At 43.7% G+C, this 25969-nt stretch overlaps 1 protein-coding gene across 1 annotated transcript in view; it reads left to right on the top strand.

Moving 5' to 3' along the window:
• The window catches only part of LOC124594554 (UDP-glycosyltransferase UGT5-like), a 114419-nt gene extending 94019 nt beyond the window's left edge, over positions 1-20400 (top strand). The window contains exon 9 of the mRNA XM_047132926.1: positions 20121-20400. Coding sequence (XP_046988882.1) covers positions 20121-20400 — 280 coding nt within the window. The remainder of the gene's footprint in view (positions 1-20120) is intronic.
• The last annotated feature ends 5569 nt before the right edge of the window (positions 20401-25969 follow it).

Here is a 25969-nt window from a genome sequence, read left to right as displayed (position 1 = left end):
TACTTAAACCTAACCAACCTAACGACATTACACACATCCATGCCCGCGGCAGGATTTGAACTTGCGACCGTAGCGGTCGCGCGGTTCCAGACTGTAGCGCCTAGAACCGCTCGGCCACTCCGGTCGGCGATTAAAATGTAATAGTTTTAGAGGAATGGAATTAGGTTGTACGAGAAGGACTAGGAGAAAGGGTTACGGGAGAATACGGGCTTGGTAGTAGGAATGAAATAGGATTGTTCTCATCAGAATCGACACCAAACCAACGCCGACAGCAATAGCTCTGATATACACATTAATGTTGCAAACAGAACGTGCAGAGAGAGAAAATATATGTGGACATTGAATGGGTAATTCATTACGTACAGAGAGATAAAAATGTAATACTCATGATGGACTGGAATGAGGTTGTGGGCGAAGAACTAGGAGAATGGGTTACGGGAGAATATGGGCTTGTTATTAGAAATGAGAGAGGGGAAGGGCGTTAAGTTCTGCAGTAATTTTCATCTAGTAATAGCGAATACTGTGTTCAAGAATCACAAGAAAAGGCCGAAAGATACAGGAAAATTCCAGTTAGATTGCGTCATTGTCAGGCAGAGATTCCGAAATTAGATATGGAATTGTACGGTGTGCCCGTGATGAGTTGTAAATTGAGATCACAATTTAGTAATAACGAAGAGGAGGCTGAAGTTTAACAGACTACTCAGGAAGAATAAATGCGCAAAAAAGTAGGATACGGAAATAATAAGGATTGATGAGATACGATTGAAGTTCTTTGAGGCTATAGATACTACGATAATGAACTTCTCAATAGGAATTTATTTGAAGAGAAATGTCCATCTATGAAAAGGTCAGTCGGTGAAGTTAAAGAAAACCACAGGCACAAGGAAGATAATTGCGAAGAAGCAATGCGTAAAAGTAGAAACACTTCAGCTGATCGAGGAATGAAGTACAAAAGCCTTCAGGAAAACACAGGAATACAGAAATACAACTCACTTACAACTTAAATGAATAGGAAGAACAGACAACCTAAAGCGAAATGGCTACATAAGAAATGAAAAGACATCGAAAAAGATATGATTGTCGGAAGAACTGAGTCAGCATACAGAAAGGTCAAAACAGTCTTCGCTGAAATCAGAAGCAAGAGTAGAAACATTAAGAGTGGAATGGAAATTCCATTAATAAATGCAAAGGAGAGAGCAGATAGGAGGAAAGAGTATATTGCAGACCTCCATGACGGGATGACATGTCTCAAAATGTGATAGCAGAAGAAACAGGAGTCGACATGTAAGGGATAGTATTAGAGTCAGACTTTAAAAGAGCTTTGAACGACTGAAGGTCAGATTAGGCGGGATAGATAACATCGCATCACAGTTTCTGAAACTACTAGGAGGAGTGGCAACAAAACGTCTATACGCGGTGGTGTGTACAACGTAAGATACTAGCGATATATCATCAGACTTTCGGAAACATATCGCCCACACAATTTCGAAGACAGCAATATCCGACAAGTGCGAGAATTAAGGCATAATCAGCTTAACAGCTCAAGAATTCAAATTGCTAACACAAATAACATATGGAAGAAGGGAAAAGAAAACTGAGGATCTGATATATGGCGATCAGTATGGCTTTAGGAAAGATAAATACACCAGAGGCAATTCTGAAATTGCAGTTGATAACGGAAGCTAGACTGAAGAAAAATTGAGATACCCTCATAGGACTGTCGACCTAGAGAGTGCGTTCGGCAGTATAAATTGATGTAAGATGTTCGAAATTCTGAGTAAATTAAGTGTTAACTACTGCGAAAGACGGGTGGTATACAGCATATTTGAGAACCAAGAAGGAAGACTTCTATACGACTAACGAAGTAGCCGAATTAAAAAGGGTGTAAGACGGGGATGTATCCTTCGCTCCTACTCTTCACTCTATACAAGAAAGAAGCAACGACGGAAATAAAAAATAATTGAAAGAGTGGGATTAAAATACAGGGTGAAAGACTGTCAATGATAAGATTCGCTGAGGACAGTGATATCCTCAGTGAAAGTGAAGAAAAATTACAGAACGTTTTAAACAGAATTAACAGCATAATGAGTACAGAATATGAATTGAAAGTAAATCGAAGAAAGACGAAAGTAATGAGAAGTATCAGAACTGAGACCAAAGCAAAACTTATCAGAGTTGGGGATCAAGGAATAGACGAAGTTAAGGAATTATGCTCCCTGTGCATCAAAGTAACCGATGCAGACGGAGTAAGGACATCAAAAACAGACGCAGTGGCAAAAAGGACGTTCCTGGCCAAGAGAAGTCTACTAATACGAAACATAGCTCCTAACTCGAGGAAGAACTTTAGGGAATGTACGTTTGGAGCACACAGACTCTGGAAAAACCGGTAAAGGGGAGAATCGAAGAATTTGCGATGTTATGCTAAAGAAGAATGTTCAGAATTTGATTGACTGAGAAGGTGGGAAATGAGGAGCCCTCTCCTCAGAATCAGCGAGGAATGGAACATATTGAAAACACTGAAACGAAGAAAGGACAATGTGATACGATGTCTTTAAGACATCTGCGAGTAACTTCCATGGTACTAGAGAAAGCAGTAGAGGAAGACAAAGAATACATGCAGCAAATAACTGAGGACGTAGGTTACAAGAGCTACTCTGAGGTGAAGAGTCTGGCACGATGGAGGAATACGTGGCGGGCTGTATCAAAGATTGATGAAAAAAAAAGGTCAGTAGGAAGTTGGACAGTACTCGCAGAGCCCAGTTCTGAATTCTTCCGAAGGGATTTTCCCAGGAAATTACAGCGTGCTCAGTCTCATTCCAAATGTGTTCGATCGGGTTCAGCGCTGCCGAATTGGGAGGCCAACACATCAGTTGGAACTCGTCACTTTGTTCCTCAAACCACCCCATCACAGTCCTGGCCTTGTGATATGGCCAATTACCTTTCTGAGAAGTGCTACTACCGCAGGAAAATATGATCGTCACGAAGAAGTGTATGTGATTTGCAACTAGTGTACGATACCCTTTAACCGTCACGGTGCCTTGCGAGAGCTCGACTCGACCCATGTATGCCAACGTAAATGTTCCCCAGAGCATAATGGAGTCCCACGATCTTGTCTCCGTCCCGCATTACACGTGCCAAGGAGCTGTTACATTGGAAGACGATGGAATCGCGCCCTCCCGTCCCGATGGTGAAGAAGGTGTCCGGATTCATCAGACCATGCAACGCATTGCGCCAACGTCCTGTGCCTATGGCCACTTGCTCATTTCAGTTGTAATTGTCGATGCCGTGGTATTAACATTCCCACGCGCATGGGCCGTTAGAAAAGGAGGCCAATCGTTAGGAGCGTTGAGTGCGCTGTGTATTCAGACACACTTGTAATGTGCCAACGATAGTGCAGGTATACATGCCGACGTCGCAAGCCGAAGATGAACAGATAGAGAAAGTGTATGAGGATATTGAAAGGGTAATGCAGTATGTAAAAGGGGACGAAAGTCTAATAGTCATGGGCGACTGGAATGCAGTTGTAGGGGAAGGAGTAGAAGAAAAGGTTACAGGAGAATATGGGCTTGGGACAAGGAATGAAAGAGGAGAAAGACTAATTGAGTTCTGTAACAAGTTTCAGCTAGTAATAGCGAATACCCTGTTCAAGAATCACAAGAAGAGGAGGTATACTTGGAAAAGGCCGGGAGATACGGGAAGATTTCAATTAGATTACATCATGGTCAGACAGAGATTCCGAAATCAGATACTGGATTATAAGGCGTACCCAGGAGCAGATATAGACTCAGATCACAATATAGTAGTGATGAAGAGTAGGCTGAAGTTCAAGTCATTAGTCAGGAAGAATCAATACGCAAAGAAGTGGGATACGGAAGTACTAAGGAATGACGAGATACGTTTGAAGTTCTCTAACGCTATAGATACAGCAATAAGGAATAGCGCAGTAGGCAGTACAGTTGAAGAGGAATGGACATCTCTAAAAAGGGCCATCACAGAAGTTGGGAAGGAAAACATAGGTACAAAGAAGGTAGCTGCGAAGAAACCATGGGTAACAGAAGAAATACTTCAGTTGATTGATGAAAGGAGGAAGTACAAACATGTTCCGGGAAAAATCAGGAATACAGAAATATAAGTCGCTGAGGAATGAAATAAATAGGAAGTGCAGGGAAGCTAAGACGAAATGGCTGCAGGAAAAATGTGAAGACATCGAAAAAGATATGATTGTCGGAAGGACAGACTCAGCATACAGGAAAGTCAAAACAACCTTTGGTAACGTTAAAAGCAACGGTGGTAACATTAAGAGTGCAACGGGAATTCCACTGTTAAATGCAGAGGAAAGAGCAGATAGGTGGAAAGAATACATTGAAAGCCTCTATGAGGGGGAAGATTTGTCTGATGTGATAGAAGAAGAAACAGGAGTCGATTTAGAAGAGATAGGGGATCCAGTATTAGAATCGGAATTTAAAAGAGTTTTGGAGGACTTACGGTCAAATAAGGCAGAAGGGATAGATAACATTCCATCAGAATTTCTAAAATCATTGGGGGAAGTGGCAACAAAACGACAATTCACGTTGGTGTGTAGAATATGAGTCTGGCGATATACCATCTGACTTTCGGAAAAGCATCATCCACACAATTCCGAAGACGGCAAGAGCTGACAAGTGCGAGAATTATCGCACAATCAGCTTAACAGCTCATGCATCGAAGCTGCTTACAAGAATAATATACAGAAGAATGGAAAAGAAAATTGAGAATGCGCTAGGTGACGATCAGTTTGGCTTTAGGAAAAGTAAAGGGACGAGAGAGGCAATTCTGACGTTACGGCTAATAATGGAAGCAAGGCTAAAGAAAAATCAAGACACGTTCATAGGATTTGTCGACCTGGAAAAAGCGTTCGACAATATAAAACGGTGCAAGCTGTTCGAGATTCTGAAAAAAGTAGGGGTAAGCTATAGGGAGAGACGGGTCATATACAATATGTACAACAACCAAGAGGGAATAATAAGAGTGGACGATCAAGAATGAAGTGCTCGTATTAAGAAGGGTGTAAGACAAGGCTGTAGCCTTTCGCCCCTACTCTTCAATCTGTACATCGAGGAAGCAATGATGGAAATAAAAGAACGGTTCAGAAGCGGAATTAAAATACAAAGTGAAAGGATATCAATGATACGATTTGCTGATGACATTGCTATCCTGAGTGAAAGTGAATAAGAATTAAATGATCTGCTGAATGGAATAAACAGTATAATGAGTACACAGTATGGTTTGAGAGTAAATCGGAGAAAGAAGAAGGTAATGAGAAGTAGTAGAAATGAGAACAGCGGGAAACTTAACATCAGGATTGATGGTCACGAAGTCTATGAAGTTAAGGAATTCTGCTACCTAGGCAGTAAAATAACCAATGACGGACGGAGCAAGGAGGACATCAAAAGCAGACTCGCTGTGGCAAAAAGGCATTTCTGGCCAAGAGAAGTCTACTAATATCAAATACCGGCCTTAATTTGAGGAAGAAATTTCTGAGGACGTACGTCTGGAGTACAGCATTGTATGGTAGTGAAACATGGACTGTGGGAAAACCGGAACAGAAGAGAATCGAAGCATTTGAGATGTGGTGCTATAGACGAATGTTGAAAATTAGGTGGACTGATAAGGTAAGGAATGAGGAGGTTCTACGCAGAACCGGAGAGGAAAGGAATATGTGGAAAACACTGATAAGGAGAAGGGACAGAATGATAGGACATCTGCTAAGACATGAGGGAATGGCTCCCATGGTACTAGAGGGAGCTGTAGAGGGCAAAAACTGTAGAGGAAGACAGAGATTGGAATACGTCAAGCAAATGAGGACGTAGGTTGCAAGTGTTACTCTGAGATGAAGAGGTTGGCACAGGAAAGGAATTCGTGGCGGGCAGCATCAAACCAGTCAGTAGACTGATGACAAAAAAAAAAAAAAAATTTGTATCACAGACACAGTCCCTTTAACTGTTCAGATATGTCTCTAAACCCACCAAAAAATGTAAACAACCGTGAATGAGCAGCGCCTATTAGACGTAGCAGGTCCGACGGCTGATCAGTTCCAGTCATTCCATCAGGAAGGAGGTGCACGGCTCGTGTTGTCTTTAGTTCAACGATGCCTAGACGGTCAATACCACGGTTCGATCGCGTACGCATTGTTACTTTGTGCCAGGAAGGGCTCGCAACAAGGTAAGAGTCCAGGCGTCTCGGAGTGAACCGAAGTGATGTTGTTCGGACATGGAGCGGATATAGGGAGACAGGAACTGTCGATGACATGCCTGGGTCAGGCAGCCCGAGGGCTACTACTGCAGTGGATGACCGCTACCTAAGGATTATGGCTCGGAGGAACCCGGACAGCAACGCCACCATGTTGAATAATGCTTTTCGTGCAGCCACAGGACGTCGTGTTACTACTCAAATCGTGCGCTACAGGCTGCATGATACTCAACTTCACTCCCGACGTCCATGGCGAGTGCAATCAAGACACTATGGGCTCAACGACATACCGAATGGACTGCTCAGGATTGGCATCATGTTCTCTTCACCGATGAGATATTGCATCGGGATTGAATACGAAAGGCACAATGCCCACTTGAGTACAAGAGGAGTGACTCTTCTAATAGTCTGTGCTTTGAGCTTCTTCTGGGAGATCAGTATCAGATTCCGGTGCACCACTGCAGTTTTTCTGTTTTCCTTGGACCTTCACATTGACCATGAAACACAGATATTGCCTTCAGCCAGACAAACGTCGGAGGTATGTTTCAAGGCAACCCGGCTAGGCTGAACGCCTTAGACACACTGTCCAGCGAATGTAGCAAGGTGGAGATTCCCTGCTGTTTTGGGGTGGCATTTTGTGGGGCCGACGTACGCCGCTGGTAGTCATGGAAGGCGCCGTAACGGCTGTACAATACGTGAATGCCTTCTTCCGACCGATAGTGTAACCATATCTGCAGCATATTGGCGAGGCATTCGTCTTCATGGACGACAGTTCGCGCCCCCATCGTGCACATCTTGTGAATGACTTCCTTCAGGATAACGACATCGCTCGACTAGAGTGGCCATCATGTTTTCCAGACATGAGCCCTATCGAACATGCCAGGGATAGACTGAAAAGGGTTGATTATGGACGACGTGATCCACCAACCACTCCGAGGGATCTACGCCGCATCGCCGTTGAGGAGTGGGACAATGCAAGAGGACGTGCTACTGGGTATCAGAGGTACCGGTGTGGACAGCAGTCTGGACCACCGCCTCTCAGGGTCTCGCTGTATGGTGGTACAACAGGCAATGTGTGGTTTTCACGAGCCGTGAAAAGATCGGAAATGGTGTTTATGTTGTCATCTATTCCAATTTTATGTACAGGTTCCGGATGTGTGTACACAAGGACAGTGCGCTGGCTGATACTACACGCACTTTTCGTGCCTCTGGCTAGCAGTCACTCCTCGCCAGTTGACTCTGCTGTGGCGTAGATGGCTTTATATCGATAGTGGGTCGGTGGTCATGATTTTCTGGCTGATCAGAGTAAATTTCTTTTAAACGGTTGGTTCTGAGCACTATGGGACTTAACATCTGAGGTCATCAGTCCCCTAGAACGTAGAACTACTTAAACCTAACTAACCTAAGGACATCACACACATCCATGCCCGAGGCAGGATTCGAACCTGCGACCGTAGCGGTCGCGCGGTTCCAGACTGAAGCGCCCAGAACCGCTCGGCCACACCTCTTTTAAATGGACACGCCGTATTATATCTTAAGCAGTCAGTAACACGAAAAATTACAAAACGGGGTTTGCATGTCAATAAGTCAGTTATATCCCGAAAATTACAAAATAAACGCGCCGCTATTGCATATCCGGAGAAGCAAGCGCGAAGCCTCGTTACTGCTAATCGCTATGTGATTGACGAGCGTAATCTTACTTTCACTGTTATCACGAGGACTGAACGTAATAACAGGGTTTCCAGCCACAAACATTGATAGGTATATGGTGGTTTCCCTCTTTCATGTTTTATTTATCTATGTACACACTACAGAATACTACCGGTTAGTGTACATTCAACTATTACACTACCCAGTAAAACCATTCGTCTCTGCACTTGTGTTCTGCAACGGACCGTAGTTGCGGCTGTGTGGAAGAACTGCTTACTACGGAGCAGGCTGATCTGTGTGGAGGTACGTACAGGTAAATTGCACTAGTGTACTGTACACTGTAGTTGGTATCAGTGTCGTGAGCATGGTGTTAATTTATTTGTCCATCCGTTCGAGGCATTCGACATGTAAATAGCTGACATGTCACTACTTTATGGAGAATGTCACCAAAGTGGATTGAGCGGCACAACTGTATACCCAAAGTTACGCAATAGACATGATCCGACCTGCACTTCATTTTCGAAAAGTGTTAATGCCTTCACGCGACAGGACGCATGTCTTCACAAATGCGGATCCGGAGCAAAGGAGTAACACACGAAGCAGAGGAGGCAACTGTCCTGGCAGCCGCTTCAATGAACCCTCATGCAAATTCGCTGTAAATCGATAGACTGGTGAGAATCCCTCGAACAAGCGTTCAAATGGTTCAGATGGCTCTAAGCACTATGTGACTTAACATCTGAGGTCATCAGTCCCCTAGACTTAGAACTACTTAAACTAACTAACCTAAGGACATCACACACATCTATACCCGAGGCAGGATTCGAACCCACAACCATAGCAGCAGCGCGGTTCCGGACTGAAGCACCTAGAACCGCTCGGCCACATCGGCAGGCCGAACAAGAGTCCTGCACATTCTTCGTAGGCATAAAGACCGCCCATCCGCATATCACTACATCAAGGGCTTCACAACAAAGAATTCCAAATTCGCCTGGAACACTGTTAGTGAGTTGAGTTCTGCGTCGAACCTGGAACTTTATGCATAGGACACTTTTTACCTATGATGCCATGTTTACAAACCATTGGAACGTCAACTTACACAATATGCACAACTAGTCACCAGAAAACCCACACTGGAATGTCACTGCACAGTGTGGTATTGTAGGACAACTCATGGTTGTCTCATATTTGCTGATGGCATTCTTAATGGTTGACTGTACGGGTAATTCTCGAGATGCAGCTTACCTGGACTGATGGAAGATCTATTTCTTCACTTGCGTCAGCATGATGGATGCCTTACGCATGGTGCCATGGCGGAAAGAAATGCACTAAACCAACAGTCCCCAAACCGATGGATAGGATGGGGCAGTCCTGTTCAGAGATTTCCAGCGCGTTCGACGACGTTACCACATGGATTTTTGTTTGTTTGGGGACGTGTGAAAAAATGTGGTGTATCAGCAGGTGTCAGCAACAGTGGACAAAATTAAAGCCTGTATTTCCCCTGCATGTGCTGCAATAACACCAGAAACATTGACAGCAGTGAGCCGATCAATGTTGGAGCGTGCATAGAGGTGTAGTCATGTAAATGGTGATCTCTTCTAAAATAGGCTGTAGCGTTCCTGCTTTGAGCAATGTGACTGCAAATCGTCTTACATTTCGTGTGTTTCTGAGAAGACGTATGTTCGATTTGTAGGTACTAGTGAAAGTTTATGTAACCTTTTCAGTATGTGCAAAATTTCAGTTTTAACGTAATCATTGACATTTCTGTTTGTGTCAAGTACCTTTATCTGATTGATGTACAACTACGTACAACTAGCCTTTACTCCTCTGTTAGATCCTTGGTTACCCATTAACTATGTTAAGCCTGGCCGGTGAAATTCGGAATTTCTTTACTGCAACGTCTATTCCAGTACTGTAGTAAAGATCAATAAAGCACGAACGAGTAACTCCTTTCCTTGATTTTCATTGTGCGTGACTGGACGTCTGTATTGTTTGCAGTCCACTCAATAACAGTGTAAACAACAATAAATTCAATGTTTGTCACATCGTAGTACGTCAATCACATCGCGATTACGAGCTACGTGGAGTTCACACTTGCATTTTGGGATTTACAATAGCGGCGCGTGTCGTTCATTGAAGGTTCAATTTCGCTTTGCAATTTCTTGGGGGGGGGGGGGGGGGGGGGAGTAGCTAATGTACTGCGATGCAAACTACGCTGCTGATGTTTGCGTGATAAATAGTTCATTAAAAAACCTAAGTTTGTGTTGAAAATAATATTTGGTTACATTTTAGAACGTCTCACAGTGTTTACTTTCATGAGCTCTGCCTGACATTCATCGTGAAACTCTGTTTTCACTCTCTATCGGTCCAGAGATTCTTGCATCGAAACGTTTAAGTAGGCAACACTGTGTATATGTATATTCTTCTGTCTATCCGTCAATGGATGTTTGCGATCACACGATGCATCTTTATCTTTTTTCTATGAGCTGCACTAAATACTAGGTGATCTGCCCTTGGTGCTCTTGTCCACTGCTTTATATTGAACGAAGATGTTCTTCTTCACGCTTTTCACTTTCACCTTCAATCTCCCCCTCGGTTATCAACAGTAAAGGTATATACAGTGCTAGGAAAAACTTAATGACATGATAGATAAAGTAACATAACTTACTAATACCTAATAATAGCTCATCGGGAGTGAATGAAAGTTTGGCAGTGTGTTTCCAGTGGTCTCCTAGTCGTGTACGGGAAGTTCAACGCCACATGGTGTGAAGCCGGCCTGACTACAACTTCAGGTAGGGCCAGCTACCCAACATACAACTGAGGGAACTGGGAATGACAGTGTGTGTCTATCAGCTAGCAATTGGGGTGCTCTGTCGACATGAGTGGGTAACGAAATTTGGTTGATTACACAAGGTGAACAATCATCGGGAATCTGGAAACATAAAGTGTAATGAGTTCAGCCCACGAATTTGGAACTGCTCATAGCATTATTTCACGTGCATGGGGAGCATTACAAACCATTGGTACTGCTGGGCGAAGGAGGGAGGTGACTGACCACGGTGAGGTGTAGCAGCAGTTGACGGCTACATTGTCCTGAAGGCAAGAAGAGACAAACGTCAAATAGTGGCTGGATGGGGGTGATCCCTTTGCTCGCTGACCAGCACTTGGCATTCCGTTAATACTCGCATATTAAAGGAACCGTTTGCGATAGTGCCAAGAGCATAGGGACTGGACCAAAGAAGAATGGGGTCACTTTATCTCCTCAGACAAGAGCACATTCAGTCTGACTTGTGATTGTGGTTGTATCCTCTTACGGTGAGAGGTGATGCACACAGGAACATTGTCTAACATGATAGATTTGGTAGTCCAGGGGTTATGGGGGTGGGAGGCAAAATCTTGCATGGGCGTACCGATCTCCAAATCTTTGAACACGATACACTCACTGATCAGCGTTATCATGACACTATGCTCCTTCCACATGTCCGTCTTTTCAGGGGAGCATTCGACCCTGACTTCATTTTTATGGATGAAAAGGCGCGATAACTTCGAAGAGCACAAGTGGTGGACCTCTTGGAGTGAGAGGATACTCGGCGCATGAGTTGCAGCTTCCCCTGACTTAAATCACATCACGCACATGTGGGATACGGTAGGGAGACATATATCAGCAGGTCTACAGGCACCAACGACCATCCAGCAGTTGTCAACTATGCTGGTAGAGCTACTTTCCAACCTTGTGACAAGCATGAGAGCACGTTGCAATTCATGCACTGCTGCCCGTAATGATTGCACGCCCTGTTAAAAACAATGTTCTGTATTTGGCGAAGTTAAGTTCTAAGTAAAGAAGGGAAAACAGAAAGGTCGAAGGAGTGTATAGAGGGTCTATACAAGGGCAATGTTCTTGAGGACAATATTATAGAGATGGAAGAGAATGTAGATGAAGATGAAATAGGAGTATGACACTGCGTGAAGAGTTTAACAGAGCATTGAAAGATCTAACTCGAACCAAGGCCCAGGGAATAGACAATATGCCATTAGAACTACTGACAGCCTTGGGAGAGCCAGGCGTAACAAAACTCCACCATCTGGTGAGCAAAATGGCGAAATACCCTCAGACTTCAAGAAGAATATAATAATTCCAATCTCAAAGAAAGCAGGTGTTGACAGATGTGAAAATTACCGAACTATCAGTTTAATAAGCCACGGCTGCAACCTAACACGAATTCTTTACAGACGAATGGAAAAACTGGTAGAAGCCGACCTCGGGGAATATCAGTTTGGATTCCGTAGAAATGTAGGAACAGGTGAGGCAATACTGACCCTACGACGTATCTTAGAAGCCGGCCGGAGTGACCGAGCGGTTCTAGGCGCTACAGTCTGGAACCGCGCGACCGCTACGGTCGCAGGTTCGAATCCTGCCTCGGGCATGGATGTATGTGATGTCCATAGATTAGTTAAGTTTAAGTAGTTCTAAGTTCTATGGGACTGATGCCCTCAGAAGTTAAGTCCCATAGTGCTCAGAGCCATTTGAACCATCTTTGTATTTATAGATTTAGAGAAAGCTTTTCACAATGTTGACTGGATTACTCTCTTTCAAATCCTGAAGGTGGCTGGGGTAAAATACAGCGAGCTAAAGGCTATTTACAATTTGTATAGAAAACAGATGGCAGTTATAGGAGTCGAGGGCATTAAACGGAAAAATCTATGGAGAAGAAATGACAACTTTGAGTTTCGCCGACGACATTGTAATTCAGTCAGAGACAGCAAAGGACCTGGAAGAGCAGCTGAACGGAACGGACAGTGTCTTGCAACGAGGATATAAGATGAACATGTTCTGAGGCATCAAGGGATCACCAATTTAGCATTGGAGGGCAGCGTGGAGGGTAAAAATCGTAGAGGGAAACCAAGAGATGAATACACCAAGCAGATTCAGAAGGATGTAGGTTGCAGCAGGTAGTGGGAGATGAAGAAGCTTGCACAGGATAGAGTAGCATGGAGAGCTGCATCAAACCAGTCTCAGGACTGAAGACCACAACAACAACAACCTCCTCAATAGTTATGTGATCTACCCATCTAATCTTCAGCATTCTTCTGTAGCACCACATTACGAAAGCTCCTGTTGTCTTCTTGTCCAAACTATTTATCGTCCATGTTTCACTTCCATACATGGTTACACTCCATAAAATACTTTCATAAATGACTTCCTGACACTTAAATCTATACTCGATGTTAACAAATTTCTCTTCTTCAGAAATGCTTTCCTTGCTATTGCCAGTCTACATTTTATATCCTGTCTACTTCGTCCATCATCAGTTATTTTGCTCCCCAAATAGAAAAACTCATTTACTACATTTAGCGTCTAATTTCCTTATCAAATTCCCACAGCATCACCCGATTTAATTCGACTACATTCCATTGTCGTCGTTTTGCTTTTGTTGATGTTCATCTTATATCCTCCTTTCAAGACACTATCCATTCGGTTCAACTGCTCTTCCAAGTCCTTTGCTGTCTCTGACAGAATTACAATGTCATCGGCGAAGCTCAAAGTTTTTATTTCTTCTCCATGGATTTTAATGCCTACTCCGAATTTTTCTTTTGTTTCCTTCACTGGTTGCTCAATATAGAGATTGAATAACATCGGGGAGAGGATACAACCCTGTCTCACACCCTTCCCAACCACTGCTTCCCTCTGATGCCCGTTGACTCTTATAACTGCCATCTGGTTTCTGTACAAATTGTAAATAGCTTTTCGCTCCCTGTATTTTACCCCTGCCACCTTTATAATTTGAAAGAGAGTATTCCAGTCAACATTGTCAAAAGCTTTCTCTAAGTCTACAGATGCTAGAAACGTAGGTTTGCCTTTCCTTAATCTAGCTTCTAAGATAAGTCGTAGGGTCAGTATTGCCTCACGTGTTCCGATATTTCAACGGAATCCGAACTGATCTTCCCCGAGGTTGGCTTCTACTAGTTTTTTCATTCGTCTGTAAAGAATTCGCGTTAGTATTTTGCAGCCGTGACTTATTAAACTGATAGTTCGGTAATTTTCACATCTGTCAACACCTTTCTTTGGGATTGGAATTATTATATTCTTCTTGAAGTCTGAGGGTATTTCGCCTGTCTCATACATGTTGCTCACCAGATGGTACAGTTTTGTCAGGACTGGCTCTCCCAAGGCTGTCAGTAGTTCTAATCGGATGTTGTCTACTCCCGGGGCCTTGTTTCGACTTAGGTCTTTCAGTGCTCCGTCAAACTCTTCACGCAGTATCATATCTCCCATTTCATCTTCATCTATATCCTCTTCCATATCCATAATATTGTCCTCAAGTAGATGGCCCTTGTGTGGACCCTCTATACACTCCTTCCACCTTTGTGCTTTCCCTTCTTTGCTTAGAACTGGGTTTCCATCTGAGCTCTTGATATTCATACAAGTGGCTCTCTTTTCTCCAAAGGTTTCTTTAATTTTCCTGTAGGAAGTATCTATCTTACCCCTAGTGAGATAAGCCTCGACATCCTTACATTTGTCTTCTAGCCATTCCTGCTTAACCATTTTGCACTTCCTGTCGATCTCGTTTTTGAGACGTTTGTACTCCTTTTTGCCTGCTTCCCTTACTGCATTTTTATATTTTCTCCTTTCATCAATTAAATTCAAAATTTGTTCTGTTACCCAAGGATTTCTACTAGCCCTCGTCTTTATACCCACATGATTCTCTGCTGCCTTCACTACTTGATCCCTCAAAGCTACCCATTCGTTTTCTACTGTATTTCTTTCCCCCATTCTTGTCAATTGTTCACCTATGCTCTCCCTGAAACTCTGTACAACCTCTTGTTTAGTCAGTTTATCCAGGTCCCATCTCCTTAAATTACCACCTTTTTGTAGTTTCTTCAGTTTTAATTTACAGTTCATAGCCAATAGATTATGGTCAGAGTCCACATCTGCCCCTGGAAATGTCTTACAATTTAATACCTGGTTCCTAAATCTCTGTCTTACCAATATATAATCTATCTGAAACCTGTCAGTATCTCCAGGCTTCTTCCATGTGTACAACCTTCTTTTATGATTCTTGAACCAAGTGTTAGCTATGGTTAAGTTGTGGTCTGTGCAAAATTCTACCAGACGGCTTCCTCTTTCATTTCTTACCCCCAATCCATATTCACCTACTACGTTTCCTTCTCTCCCTTTTCCTACTGACGAATTCCAGTCACCCATGACTATTAAATTTTCGTCTCCCTTCACTACCTGAATAATTTCTTTTATTTCATCATACATTTCCTCAATTACTTCGTCATCTGCAGAGCTAGTTGGCATATAAACTTATGCTACTGTGGTAGGCGTGGACTTCGTACCTATCCTGGCCACAATAATGCGTTCACTATGCTGTTTGTAATGGCTTACCCGCATTCCTATTTTCATATTCATTATTAAACCTACTCCTGCAATACCCCTATTTGATTTTGTGTTTGTAACCCTGTAGCCACCTGACCAGAGGTCTTGTTCCTCCTGACACCGAACTTCACTAATTCCCACTATATCTAAATTTAACCTATCCATTTCCCTTTTTAAATTTTCTAACCTACCTGCCAGATTAAGGGATCTGACATTCTACGCTCCGATCCACAGAACGCCAGTTTTCTTTCTTATGATAACGGCATCCTCTTGAGTAGTCCCTGCCCAGAGATCCGAATGGGGGACTATTTTACCTCCGGAATATTTTACCCAAGAGGACGCCATCATCATTTAACCATACAGTAAAGCTGCATGCCCTCGGGAAAAATTACGGCTGTAGTTTCCCCTTGCTTTCAGCCGTTCGCAGTACCAGCACAGCAAGGCCTTTTTGGTTAGGGTTACAAGGCCAGATCAGTCAGTCATCCAGACAGTTGCTCCTGCAACTACTGAAGAGGCTGCTGCCCCTCTTCAGGAACCACACGTTTGTCTGGCCTCTCAACAGATACCCCTCCGTTGTGGTTGCACCTACGGTACGGCTATGTGTATCGCTGAGGCACGCAAGCCCCCCCACCAACGGCAAGGTCCATGGTTCATGGGGGGATTGAGGAGGTATTGAGCAGAACTGGAGAGAAGCGAAATTTGTGGCACAACTTGACTAGAAGAAAGGATCGGTTGGTTGGTTATATTCTGAGGCATCAAGGGATCACCAATTTAGTATTGGATGGCAGCGTGGAGGGTAAAAATCGTAGAGGGAGACCAAGAGATGAATATACTAAACAGATTCAGAAGTATGTATGTTGCAGTAGGTACTGGGAGATGAAGAAGCTTGCACAGGATAGAGTAGCATGGAGAGCTGCATCAAACCAGTCTCTGGACTGAAGACCACAACAACAACAAGGGGATGACCATAAATCGTGGCCACTTCCGTGTAATTATTGTCTTTGAATAAAAGTGTCATTTATTTTACACTCACTGCGTATTTCTTTCATTTACGTTATGGAAAATGTTGTAGCAGTTCAACACTGTAACAGGTTAAAGCTTCATCTATGTTATTTTGCAGTGGCACATGTGGAACATTACTTTCGACCTTAAGATTTGCACATGACTGAAATTGGTCTTCTGTGAGATATATCCCAGGAATGCAATTATTCTTGTTATCTGTACTTTTAACACTTCATGCTGTTTGTGTAGTAATACATCTGTGTCAATTACTCTTGCTGCCCACGGTATTTTTATCATGCTGCCGTAAATCCGCATTTCAAAGACCTCGATTTCCCTTGCTGACATTGTATTCAGTGTACAACCTTCAAAACTGTTTGGAATTACAGGCCAGCTGTAGCATTTTACAAATCAAACTCTGACGTGAAGGTCCTGGTCTGTACTTTGTGAGAATTTTCTTAAATTTTATGAAAGCATTGCTGGAGATCTCTAAGCGAAATTTTATCTCCATATCTGATCTCTAGTCATTACGTAGCAGCAAGGTGCTTAAACTTGTCCGCTCTCTGTATTAAGAAGCTACTAAACTGTATATCTGTATTTGTAAAAGAGTTGGGCTGTCATTTGACAATAATAAACTGCATCTTATTTATTTTAATATTCAGATCTAGATCACGGTTGTAATCTGCTACCACACTGATGAACTGTCGGAGATCATCTACGTTATCAACAACCAATATCGGGTCATGAAGATAGCGACTTCAGTTGACATGGCAGTAGACAGAGTAGGCAGCAGCGTCTCCTTATGCCTTTCAGACTTGCAAATTTTTCCTTATGTAGCACTGCTAGGAGATTTTTTAATGATTTTAGATGCTAAATTTGTACAAAAATATGGACGCATTTTCAAAACATACTGCGTTCGCTCATGGACTAAAATAACTAATTACGAAATATTCTCTATTGTAAGAAATAGTGAAATTATCACTCAATACTTAACATGCAAAATAACAATATTGAATTATACAGTGTAATATAACGAACCAACTACATTCGTGTATTCTGGTGGCCACGAGCTGCTGCGCACCACGTATTGACTTGCTGATTTTTCATAGTGATGCCCAGCGGTTGGCAGCAACTCCGCTTGATGAAAAGGCTGAACATTCACAAATATGTACCTCAGGTTTTACTGATTCTTTTGCAGCTAAGACACAGTAAAAGTTAATGTATTGCAATTGTAACCAGAGGGTCTTAAAGTGAAATGTGGCGAAAGAGCAGATTCGTTTGCCAGTCATGGCCAGTTAAGATAGCTACGTACACGAACTACACGTTGTTTCCGGTTACAGGAAGCAACAGTAACTGGCATTGCCGGTTCTTGAGAGCCCATGTAGTCAGAAGAATCTGCATGTGGCATTCTATGTTATTCTGTATTACTATGTGTTCCAAACAGCATAATTATGATGTATGGATTCATAGACACACAGTACATTACGTTTTACACATATGTGCTTTTTATTCTCTCTGTCATAAAGTTTCTTCTAGACTCCTCTCGCTGCTTCAAAAGCTGGTATTTCAACCTTATTTTCTGAGAGTTTTAACCAATATTCTGTGGTTGATATAACTATTCCACTGAATGGACAATTTCGAGCCTTAATATGAGTTTCTTGGTAGATACAGGCATAAATGTTGGCAATTTCTTGTTAATCACATGCATTCAGTACAGCAGTAAATTGCACACTGTCCATGGCCGTTAGACTCTAGAAATAAAGAGAAATTTGCATTGTTTGGGTGCATACATAGCCATTTAGCTATGTCGTCTTAACACTATAACAACACGTGCAGACAGGGAACCTACTGAACCCCATTGTTACAGCCAAAGTTGAGTTGTCTATGTCAATGCACTCTCCTGTGAAACCTGATTAAGTTTCTGGACAAGAACTAACAATAATTTTAACGGAGACACTACAGAAAAGTTGGTCCAGTGCTTCCATCAGTCACTACTTCTGTCAAGTGGTGAAGGAGACCAAAAGTAGCTCACAATCAACGTGAGTTGCAGCCTTATACATTTGGGAAAAAGACAGATGTGACAAGAAGTTATGGTCAGTTATACTTGATAAGCATATGACCACTTACAACTATCCTTCTGTACTAAGTCAGTATATCCTGCGTAACTTGAAATTTTTATCCTAAGGAGAACATGGGCAGAAATGAAGTCATACTAAGTTCTGTAAAAAAAAAAAAAAAAAAAAAAAAAAAAAATACACTACTGGCCATTAAAATTGCTACACCAAGAAGAAATGCATATGATAAACGGGTATTCATTGGACAGATATATTATACTAGAACTGACATGTGATTACATTTTCACGCAATTTGGGTGCATATATCCTGAGAAATCAGTACCCAGAAGAACCACCTCTGGCCGTAATAACGGCCTTGATACGCCTGGGCATTGAGTCAAACAGAGCTTGGATGACGTGTATAGGTACAGATGCTCATGCAGTTCATCAAGAGTAGTGACCGGCGTATTGTGATGAACCAGTTGCTCGGCCACCATTGACCAGAAGTTTTCAATTGGTGAGAGATCTGGAGAATGTGCTGGCCAGGACAACAGTCGAACATTTTCTGTATCCAGAAAGGCCCGTACAAAACCTGCAACATGCGGTCGTATATTATCCTGCTGAAATGTTGGGTTTCGCAGGGATCGAATGAAGGGTAGAGCCACGGGTCGTAATACATCTGAAATATAGCGTCCACTGTTCAAAGTGCCGTCAATGCGAACAAGAGGTGACCGAGACGTGTAACCAATGGCACCCCATACCATCACGCCGGGTGATACGCCAGTGTGGTGATGACGAATATACGCTTCCAATGGGCGTTCACCACGATGTCGCCAAACACGGATGCAACCACCATGATGCTGCAAATAGAACCTGGATTCATCCGAAAAAATGACGTTTTGGCATTCGTGTACCCAGGTTCGTCGTTGAGTACACCATCGCAGGTGCTCCTGTCTGTATAACCGCAGCCATGGCCTCCGAGCTGATGGACCATGCTGCTGCAGACGTCGTCGAACTGTTCGTGCAGATGGTTGTTGTCTTGCAAACGTCCCCATCTGTTGACTCAGGGATCGACACGTGGCTGCACGATCCGTTACAGCCATCCGGATAAGATGCCTGTCATCTCGAGTGCTAGTGATACGAGGCCGTTGGGATCCAGCACGGCGTTCCGTATTACCCTCCTGAACCCACCGATTCCATATTCTGCTAACAGTCATTGAATGTCGACCAACGCGAGCAGCAATGTCGCGATACGATAAACCGCAATCACGATAGGCTACAATCCGACCTTTATCAAAGTCGGAAACGTGATGGTACGCATTTCTCCTCAAACGAGGCATCACAACAACGTTTCACCAGGCAACGCCGGTCAACTACTGTTTGTGTATGACAAATCGGTTGGAAACTTTCCTCATGTCAGCGCGTTGTAGGTGTCGCCACCGGCGCCAATCTTGTATGAATCCTCTGAAAAGCTAATTACTTTCATATCACAGCATGTTCTTCCTGTCGGTTAAATTCTGCGTAAGTAGCACGTGATCTTCGTGGTGTAGCAATTTTAATGGCCAGTAGTGTACAATCGTAAAAGGGGAACAAACGCAATGATTGGTATTCAATATATCACTGAAGCAATGCCAGTCACAACGCCATTTATTTCTGTTTCGTGGAACTTTCGGTTAATTATTCTGAGGCTGAATATAATTTCTAAATCCATGTAGAATTTTAACAATATGGAAGATTTACAGAAGGTGACGAATATACTCATACACTTTATTCTGAAGTGCCATTTTCTGATCTGTATCTTTTTTTTTCAGGTACAGGGAGAGCATGAGAACTTTGTCGTCGATATTCCGTGAGCACCAGGTGGACTCTTTGGAGCGCGCCGTGCGGTGGCTGGAGTACGTGATACGTCACAAGGGGGCCCCACACTTGCGCAGTGCCGCCCTCGACCTGCACTGGTGGCAGTGGCTGCTGCTGGATGTCATCGCCTTCCTACTTCTGGTTGCCGCCATTGCAATCTATCTTTTGTGCATATCTGTTCGCAGACTTGTCCAGTTTCTCTCAGGATTTAAAGTGAGGGTAAAAACTGAGTAGTTATTCAGCTGTAGAGTCACTGAAGAACTATAACTGTGGCATTGCATCAGAGTTTGTATCTGAAAATATCTTTGATGTAAAAATGTGACAATACATTCCTGCAAGCGAGTATGGAAGATAATTTCAAGATCTACACTCCTGGAAATTGAAATAAGAACACCGTGAATTCATTGCCCCAGGAAGGGGAAACTTTATTGACACATTCCTGGGGTCCGATACATCACATGATCACACTGACAGAACCACAGGCACATAGACACAGGCAACAGAGCATGCACAATGTCGGCACTAGTACAGTGTATATCCACCTTTCGCAGCAATGCAGGCTGCTATTCTCCCATGGAGACGATCGTAGAGATGCTGGATGTAGTCCTGTGGAACGGCTTGCCATGCCATTTCCACCTGGCGCCTCAGTTGGACCAGCGTTCGTGCTGGACGTGCAGACCGCGTGAGACGACGCTTCATCCAGTCCCAAACATGCTCAATGGGGGACAGATCCGGAGATCTTGCTGGCCAGGGTAGTTGACTTACACCTTCTAGAGCACGTTGGGTGGCACGGGATACATGCGGACGTGCATTGTCCTGTTGGAACAGCAAGTTCCCTTGCCGGTCTAGGAATGGTAGAACGATGGGTTCGATGACGGTTTGGATGTACCGTGCACTATTCAGTGTCCCCTCGACGATCACCAGTGGTGTACGGCCAGTGTAGGAGATCGCTCCCCACACCATGATGCCGGGTGTTGGCCCTGTGTGCCTCGGTCGTATGCAGTCCTGATTGTGGCGCTCACCTGCACGGCGCCAAACACGCATACGACCATCATTGGCACCAAGGCAGAAGCGACTCTCATCGCTGAAGACGACACGTCTCCATTCGTCCCTCCATTCACGCCTGTCGCGACACCACTGGAAGCGGGCTGCACGATGTTGGGGCGTGAGCGGAAGACGGCCTAACGGTGTGCGGAACCGTAGCCCAGCTTCATGGAGACGTTTGCGAATGGTCCTCGCCGATACCCCAGGAGCAACAGTGTCCCTAATTTGCTGGGAAGTGGCGGTGCGGTCCCCTACGGCACTGCGTAGGATCCTACGGTCTTGGCGTGCATCCGTGCGTCGCTGCGGTCCGGTCCCAGGTCGACGGGCACGTGCACCTTCCGCCGACCACTGGCGACAACATCGATGTACTGTGGAGACCTCACGCCCCACGTCTTGAGCAATTCGGCGGTATGTCCACCCGGCCTCCCGCATGCCCACTATACGCCCTCGCTCAAAGTCCGTCAACTGCACATACGGTTCACGTCCACGATGTCGCGGCATGCTACCAGTGTTAAAGACTGCGATGGAGCTCCGTATGCCACGGCAAACTGGCTGACACTGACGGCGGCGGTGCACAAATGCTGCGCAGCTAGCGCCATTCGACGGCCGACACCGCGGTTCCTGGTGTGTCCGCTGTGCCGTGCGTGTGATCATTGCTTGTACAGCCCTCTCGCAGTGTCCGGAGCAAGTATGGTGGGTCTGACACACCGGTGTCAATGTGTTCTTTTTTCCATTTCCAGGAGTGTATTTTATTACGTCAGAGTAGACGCAAAGGATATTTGTGAGACAGTGAAACAGTTGAGAAGCTCAAAGATAAAAATAATACTGTGATTTGTATCATGTGACAGATAGCATAAATGCTATGGGAAATTTCCTGCAATCAATACTGACGGAAAAAATCGGATCCCAAAAAAATAATTAACATAGAGCAATGAAAATTCTCGTTATCTCACGACAGTTACAGCGTGTATTTAAAGCAAATCTGATTTGCATCCTCATAGGGGGCAACTGGCATGAAATGTGAGTAGACATCATCTTTCAGTTGTAGTAACACGCCTATCAACTTTTCTTTCCGTCATACAACTCCTTGGTGCTTCGATTTTTCCCCGTTAGTATATTAAGAACGCTGTTACTGTTTGAATCTCATTTACGGTATTGAAAATAGCAGTGAAAACATTGTAAGGGTTCTGCTATGATGGAATATTAATTTTTTCATCACTTTTTTATGACTTAACATACAGAGAGAGTGATGTACTCGAAGCCATTAGGAGGCAGATTTACTATTACATACTTTAGTATTCATATTAAACATTTAAACTATTATTGATCAACGACAGTTAAGACTATCATGAAATTAAATAAAGAATTAACAATACTAATTTTTTTGTAGGAACATGGCTCATACAAATGATTAATTTGTGTTAGGAAAGGCAACCTGTCTGGATGCTTCTGAGTGGGGCAAATTGGTGGAACTAGTGCTGAAGAAACCGTCTGTGTCAAAAGGCAAACACTGCCTGTGAGAGTGGAACAAGCACAAGGCAGCAGGGCAAAATGCGATCGTTTAAGACATGTATCATCTATGGTAACGATGATCAGACATATGTTATTACCGTAGATAGTGATGGCTGCCGTTTCCACAGCAGCATAGAGAAAGGACGCTACCCCCTCTCTTTTAAACCGTCGTAACTACAAAAGACATTAAGGATAGGAGGGTCCTTTTAACTACTCACATCTGAGTAGTCATGGTTCATAGTTCCACTGTATTATGTAAAAACCGGGTTGATTAATATTGTCTTCCTACTATGTAAGTAAGACTCCAATTTTTTGTCCTTTTGTAACGCAATTGAGATGTTGAATGAAATGGTTCCACTTATTTCCGAACTATCTGACGGCAAACAATGAGCAGGTAAGTTATCTGCAGAAGTCGACTCGCCGAACACAGCACTGAGAAGACACCGCAGTGTAAGTGATATTTCACACAATCACAAAACTGTGAAGAGCGAAGTGTGTGAAAACTGAACTCTGCCCCATTTGTAACTGCATTTTGTGGCTAAATAACGCCCGAAATTTAACTTTCGATCTTGATAATAAGAGAAATTCAATCATTTGTAGTATTCTTATGTAGAATACTGAATATTAATGCCTCTTGTTCTGGAATTAATTGGGATTAACTTCTTCTGAGAAGCAGAGTTATCTTTGAGAGATGTTGTCTAGTGGGTTGTACTTAGTTCTAAAGTTTATCTGGAGCGGTGGAGTAAGTATTAAAAATATTACTGCTGCAGTGAATGCTACATTTAACTGTCAGAGGGATTAACTTTGAGTGGCTACCCTTGTAGACCCTCCCCGTTCAGCTGAAAACATAGAAACAGCACTGAACAACGTATGCTGCCCCCGCCTTGAGTTAGCAGCCATATCTTATGTGAGACGGTTTCTCACTTAGCGACAGAAGCCTGAAGAAATTTAACTGCATATGGACTGAACCGTGGATTTATTTTCAAAGAATATTCTTAAGAATTTATTTTATTTACTAGCGATTCATCAAGAACATTAGCACATTTAATCACACCATGTGCGCGTGGAAGTAGTTGCCAGGGAGTAACTCATGAAATCATAAGCAAATCCCTTTTTAACAAATGGTAATTTATTCAATTTAATGGTGCCTAAAGCCTTTTTTTTTAAAAAAAAAAGAAACAGATTTAAAATTATAACCACAAAGCACCCTCTAAATACCAAGTCACAATTGCTTCAGAGGCAGAAAGAAACAAATTTTTGACTGTATGAGCTTTCGGGCTGTGAACCTTGCCACTCCCTTTTGACACGCCCGTAGTTACGACCGCTCACAACAACCTCTGAAAGACTACACTGGTGCAAATCTACAACACACCAGATTACTTTAAAATAAATGTTTTAACAATTCACACAAGCACACAAACTATGCACCCCGTAGGAGGGATGGAAATGGTACAAAACACTAACAATTAAAATATTAACTTTGCCACCGTAGGTGCAACTTGATTTTAACTTCTAAGAAAAGTCTTACGGTGAAAGGGTGGCAGCTTTATATACTAAAATGATCATTTAAATAAAAGCCCATGAAATGCAATCTTATATAAAATTATACAAGGTTGGCCAAGCAAGTTAACATGCCCTACAGTACACAGATACCGCCTCTCAAGATGATAGGCAAGATCAAAACATATTTCAGGAATTAGGCCGTGACACTCCAAGCAATAAATTCTTTAACACACCAAATTCGACAAACATGACAGAGGCAGCTCCGAACGAGACGAGAGACAGACGAGCAAGCTGGGGACGAGAGACTGACCAAGAAAACAAGAAGAATTTAACAACGGTAAATCACACAACATATCACCAATCACTTAACTTCTAATAAACTGCGATTTCTGGAGAAGACCTGGCGCAGCACCCCCAAATCGCTCTCCTGAACTGTCCGCTGCCAGCCGCTTCAACGGACGCAGGAAGGCGCGCCGATCTCACGTCTTTCCTGGTCCGCACCAACCGACCGACTGCCCGCTGCTCCGTTCGCGACTGCTGTTCCGTCGCGACTGCCCTGCTGGTGCGTCTCCCACTCACTTCCAGACACTCGACGGCGGAAATACTGGCTGGGACCCAACCATGCAGAGGAAACACGCCCACTGGCAAAACGACATCCCTGCATCAGGAAAGGATCGAGCCAAGCTCCACAAGATGGTAACTGAAAGGGCCCAGAAGCGCTCGGAGAACCAGTTACACCACGGCGTCGCAGCTTGCACCGGCCAGACTGATGTCATGGGTTGACTCCTGTTGTTCTCGTGTCGACCGCAAAGTCACTACCCCTCACTATACGCCGCGGCCCACTGGACTCAGGTGGCGACCTCACATGCACCGACGCTCAAGACGGACAAGTCATCTTGTGTCTCAGTGCGCGACCGACCAATCGATCGATCCAACCGCCAATGACTATTGCCTGAGCAAACTCGAGCAGACTGGCCGCCTAACGCGCAGACTCAGATACAGGAACTAAGTCCCGACCGGGCGACCACTCGCTGAGCTCTCTTACTGACGGAGTGGAAAGACTGTCATTTCGCCGGCTTTAAAGGTTGATCCGATCGACAGACATAATAGCACTGCGGACGTCAGACCGTCGCTAATTGCCTCACAAATTCGGACGAGAGACAGACTAGCAAGCTGGGGACGACAGACTGACCCAGACTGACCCCAGACTAACCGACTGGCGAGCTCATAGCGTCCCTTAAATGCATGTGAACAGCAGCCTTTCCCCTTTCCCACCAGAGGGAGACACCAAAGCTGCGATTGCCACAGCAGCGCCACCGCCAAAAACGGAGGGCGACCGCTTCACACTACGCGCTGCGGCGCGCTCTTCAAAACAGCAATTTTTACCGCGGCTCATGGACGTTATATAAGACTACGTACGTCCGCCTCGTGAATAACTTTTTATCTACAAGATTGAGCGTGCTACATAATTGCTCTTGGTGCCATATCATAAGAAAATCCGACTTCCAAATTATTGCAGAGATACTAAAGACAATTTTGTAACATTTCATCACTTAGTAACGTCAGAAAAGTTCTACTAGACGTAACCATGGCAGCACATGTTACTTCAATAAAATCACAACAGTGACAGAATGCAGCTCTAGTGTTATGATATATCCCGATTTTTATTGGAACTTCAAAAAAGAAATGATATTTGTATCAAATTTATACGTAGTTTGAAAATATTATGTTCATTAATTTCTTA

Source organism: Schistocerca americana, chromosome 2, assembly GCF_021461395.2.
Source record: "Schistocerca americana isolate TAMUIC-IGC-003095 chromosome 2, iqSchAmer2.1, whole genome shotgun sequence".
Classification (NCBI taxonomy): Eukaryota; Metazoa; Arthropoda; class Insecta; order Orthoptera; family Acrididae; genus Schistocerca; species Schistocerca americana.
Note: the sequence above shows the minus strand (reverse complement) of the source record. Positions and strands in the feature narration are given on the sequence as shown.